Source organism: Neophocaena asiaeorientalis, unplaced genomic scaffold, assembly GCF_003031525.2.
Source record: "Neophocaena asiaeorientalis asiaeorientalis breed wild unplaced genomic scaffold, Neophocaena_asiaeorientalis_V1.1 scaffold240, whole genome shotgun sequence".
In the NCBI taxonomy this organism is placed as follows: Eukaryota; Metazoa; Chordata; class Mammalia; order Artiodactyla; family Phocoenidae; genus Neophocaena; species Neophocaena asiaeorientalis.
The window spans coordinates 6,667,745-6,672,108 of record NW_020185331.1 but is presented as its reverse complement, the minus strand read 5'-3'; the positions used below and the strand labels follow the sequence as shown (position 1 = coordinate 6,672,108).

Here is a 4,364-nt window from a genome sequence, read left to right as displayed (position 1 = left end):
TTCTCAAGGACTGGGATGCTTGGGTCCATCTATGGCCAGGAAGACAGATAACGTACAACATGGCAGCCAGAACCCCAACCCAGTGAAGGTGGGTTTCTGACTGAGGAGTCACTGTTAATGGAGTAGATACGCTAGCTTTTACCTATTTCACAGACAAAACTAGAAAGGTAGATGAATGTAAAAGGCCCTGTATGCCGTGATGCCCTGAAGTGGGTGATGAGGACATGTGGTTTTATAAGAAATAGATGATCACTTCACTAACTGAGATGACGAATACAAGTAACAAATTTGAAGAGACAGAAACTAATGTAATTTTGAACATATGAGTTTACCTGCTAGACCATCCAGATGGAAATATGTGGTAAATGGGTGGAAACAAAGGAGAGGCATAAACTTAGGAGAGGCAGACATTTTCAGACAAGTTTCAGTTTAGACATTCACTAGATGGACTGTTTTTTAACATTTAAAATAAAACTTTTACCACAATAAATAGAACAATGTATTAAAACTCACTTCCACAGTTGTCCAAATTATTTTTTTAGTCATGATTTAATTAAAAAATTTTTTTTCACCTTTCTTTAACTGTCAAGTTTTCTTTGGCAAATTTATTCAAAACACTAAATTTTCATTTTAGAACCTAGTTTATACTTATATAACAAAGGCCCTAAATTGATCCAGGTTCACCAGGATACCTTTCTCTAAGCCCTAATGGTTTACATCTTCCCTTTAAAATGTATAAATATCTTTTAATTACATTGTCATCCACAAAGACATTCTGGAGAAAAAAATTATGAATTAAACACCTATAAATTCTTCTTCATTTCTGTTATAGTGTAGCAATTTATCATCTAACCCATAGTGGTCTATCAGCTGAGTAAGGCTTAGTTTCTTGTTCTCCTCAGACATAGCTGACTGCAGCTCATAAAGCAACAGCTGGCTACAGCTTCTCCACTTCTTTATTAACATCTGTAACTGAGACAGGTCATTCTGAAACAGAAAAAAAAAAAAAAGACATAAATGTATGTCAATAACTAGATAGCCATCCTAACTTACTTAATGAAAGTTGTCAAATCAGTCGATGAGTAGTAGGTTTAAAAGGTAACACATTCGGACATAAATGGGACTTCTACCCAGGAAAAAAGTAGAAAGGTTTTAAGTAACTATCACTCAAATTGAGTTCTATGGCTGTTTTGTTTGGTAGAAGCTCTGGGCTATCCTTACCCTCAGGGAAAAATCGAATCATTAAATAGGGCAAAACTATGTAAAGAAGCAACAATATGGGTTAAAAAAAACAATCTACTTTTTCTACCACAGCTGTACTTTAAAAAATGATATTCAAATTAATATTTTTCAATGTCACTATCTCATAAAACTCAAGTCGTTATATTTAGAGAAGTCCTAAAAATTCAAGAGAGCAAATAAGAAACAGTATTCCATCATTTATGACACATTTGCTGGGGAAGAAGGAGCAATTGCAATATACCTGAATGATCCAGGTAAGTGAGGGTCATCTTCTTCCAAGTGCCCAAATTCTATTTTCTTCAACCTTATCTGGGTTGAAATCTAAAATCTAATATACAATTTGTTGTTTTCTTAAAGAAAATGTTCGGAATACTTTAATAATTTGTTACACACAATTGAGTAACAAAAGATCATTACTCAAATTACTTTTCATTGTACTCTGTGGTCCATTTTTAGCTTTTTTTCTCATTCACTGTCACTGTTGCTTCTGTTCTCATTGCCACTTGCAGCTAACATTTGAAGCTTCTAATACTGCTGTGGGCTGGAAACTAGATAGAAAGCTTCAACTGCATAGGAAATAAGGGCTGGGACTTTTAAAAGTTATACCTGGTGTTTAGAGGCCTCTTCTGCTCTACTCTAAATCTATGACATATTTGAGTTAAAGCTGTTGGAAGCCAGGTCTCTGGATACTTGGCTTACTTCTTCTTATGCTAAAATAAACTTTTCTTTTTGAAATACTTTCCTACCATTTATCTAAAAGTAAAAAAATTAATTAGGCAATGGTTCTGAAATTCTTCTTACCTTTGATCTATACATTTTGACTAGTTTTAGCCTCCGAAGAAGTTCTTCTTTCTCTTGAATCTGCTTCACCAATTTTGCTTTTTCTTCGTTTAATCCATGTTTGGGAAGATTCTCACTCATGAAGTCATTCCGGAGGTCACTGCACGACTCAGAATCAAGTGATTTAGATGCACATGCATTGGTATTCTTGAAGGTATTTTTCAAATATGTACTGTCTTCAAATTCACTGTCTATGTGTTTAAAATTTTCTTGAAATTCCAAACAGTTTTCTTCTGTTGAAGGTGCTGGTTTCTCTGAAAAGGTCTGATCATTTTCTTCACTCTCTACTTTAAGTCGTTTTACCACACCATAACAAGAATTAAATGAAGATCTAGTTTTCCTTAATCGTTCCCTAAGGGTTGCACTCATAGGCTGAAAAAGGCATCAAACGTTAATAATGTTAATCAAGACTTGATATAAATAAATCTACTAGAAATCAAGACCTTACGTTTCTATGGCAGACACCACTAGATGACTTTCTGTCTCCATATATCTAAAGTAACCATCACAAAATATCTTTAATTCCTGTAAGCTCCACTAAGTTTTAACCCCTTTTTATATTAGCAGAGCCAGCACCCTTCTAAAACAGTGCTGAAACACTTATCTCAGTAATCACAAACATTTGTTCAGCAATTGTCCCAAGCCTGACATGGTTAGGTGCTTCAGAGTTACAAGTTAAGGAATCGACCTAGATCTTTCCCCCAAAGACCTTCGTGATGTCAGATTCAAACTTCCTGTTTGGAATGCTGTAAAAACTTGAACTGAAACTAAATGAAAATAATTGGGTCAAGATGAAAATTTCAGGGGAAGGTCCAATACGTTACCTAAGGGGAAAGACCTAAAATTATGTTAATAAAATTTTTACTTACTGATTTACACATTACGTTAACTGACAATGTTCAGTAGACTTGAAGCCACCATTGCCACAATACTTAGAAATATAGAATAGATCCACTGAAAGAACTAAGATTTTCATACTTGTTTTCTTGAACTGCTTGTACGAGGAGACGGTGGATTGGCACCAGCCTGTGGAGTGCTAGGTAACACCACAGCTGAGTCTGATGGACTTTCCATCTTGAAATCTTGCTTTACTTCTAAAAAACAAAAAATAATCACAAAACGGAAATCAAATTAACCCACACCTCTATATATTCCTTAATTTTTATCAAAGAATTTTTTATTGTTTTACATAACATCACCAAGTAAGCCAGCCAACTTCCTTCTTTCACTTAGTTGTGATTCATTCTTGCTTTTTGTTTTGTTTTGTTTTCCATTTACTTTCCTAAATCGGATTGTGTTGCTCATTATGGTGACTACTAGTTTTTATCATGACAAGTTAACTAGCTAGCATCTCATATGAACAACTCCACATTTGTTTTTATTGATGGATAAAATCTGACAAAAATCCTCAAAATCTGCCATATTCGGGGGGGTGAGTTGGATAACAACTTTGGATAGTCAGGAATTCTTTAATTTCATTACGCCAGCTTCACAATGAAAGGAAATGTAACTGAAATCTTGACTCAAAAAAACATAATCAGACCTGTCACGCTACCCTAAATCCTAAAGGCTCTGTGCCTAAAACAAATGACCCTCCAGGCCCGAGGAATAAGGAGCCCAAGCACAGATAAACTTACTCCTGTCTGCATCGTTTTCGATTAAGCAGCTAAGAGACCCTGAAAAGGAGAGACTGAAGTTTGCTTCTCAAACGAAGGCCATCAAACTTTACCGGGAAAAATACCACAGGGAGTCCTCCCTCCCCTCCCGCCACTACAGCAAGCCCTCGAGAGACCCCAGGCCTGAGGTGGAACTGAGAGGTTCCCTGACCAGGGAAAGGGAGCGCTACTCGACTCCCCACCCAATCCCCGAAGAAGTCCAGTTCTCAGACGCCCACTCCAAGCCCCAGCACCCTCCCTCCCTCCGCCATCCCCGGAGAGCGTAGAGAACTAACCCAGCCGCTGCCGGCAGCCGGGAGTCTGAGAGGCGGGGCCGCGCGGGAGGCGGAAGAGACCCGCGATTGGCCAGATTGACTGACGCGCGCAGCTCCACTCAGCCCCGCGCCCGGAGCGGCGGGACTGCGCGCGCGCGGCCGCGAGCCTCCGCAAGGGAGCGGGGCGAGGCCGCGCGGGAGGGGCCGAAAAGCGTGATTGGCCAGGTTGACCGAGGCGCGTGGCTCTGCTCCGCCCAGCGCCCGAGAGCTGTGGAACTCCGCGCGGGCGCGTGCCCGCGCGCGCGCGCGCAATCCTTAGCAGCAGTCGGGAGCTCTCCGTAATGAGCTTAAA

The 4,364-nt window shown here is 39.4% G+C and overlaps 1 protein-coding gene across 3 annotated transcripts; it reads right to left on the bottom strand.

Annotated features, from left to right (window-relative positions):
- Positions 1 to 309: 309 nt before the first annotated feature.
- Positions 310 to 4,083, bottom strand: SFR1 (SWI5 dependent homologous recombination repair protein 1). Of its 3 annotated transcripts, none has more exons than XM_024734809.1 (4): positions 4,034 to 4,083; positions 3,061 to 3,176; positions 2,044 to 2,454; positions 310 to 987 (listed from the first exon to the last, which is right to left on the bottom strand). In XM_024734809.1, exons 2-4 carry the CDS (start codon positions 3,154 to 3,156, stop codon positions 796 to 798), a joined length of 699 nt encoding a protein of 232 aa, XP_024590577.1. In that variant the 5' UTR covers positions 3,157 to 3,176; positions 4,034 to 4,083; the 3' UTR covers positions 310 to 795. The 3 variants fall into 3 exon arrangements, with proteins under 3 accessions (XP_024590577.1, XP_024590576.1, XP_024590578.1); XM_024734808.1 differs by lacking the exon at positions 4,034 to 4,083 and adding an exon at positions 3,720 to 3,923; XM_024734810.1 differs by lacking the exon at positions 4,034 to 4,083 and having other exon boundaries at positions 2,952 to 3,069.
- Between the last annotated feature and the right edge of the window lie 281 nt (positions 4,084 to 4,364).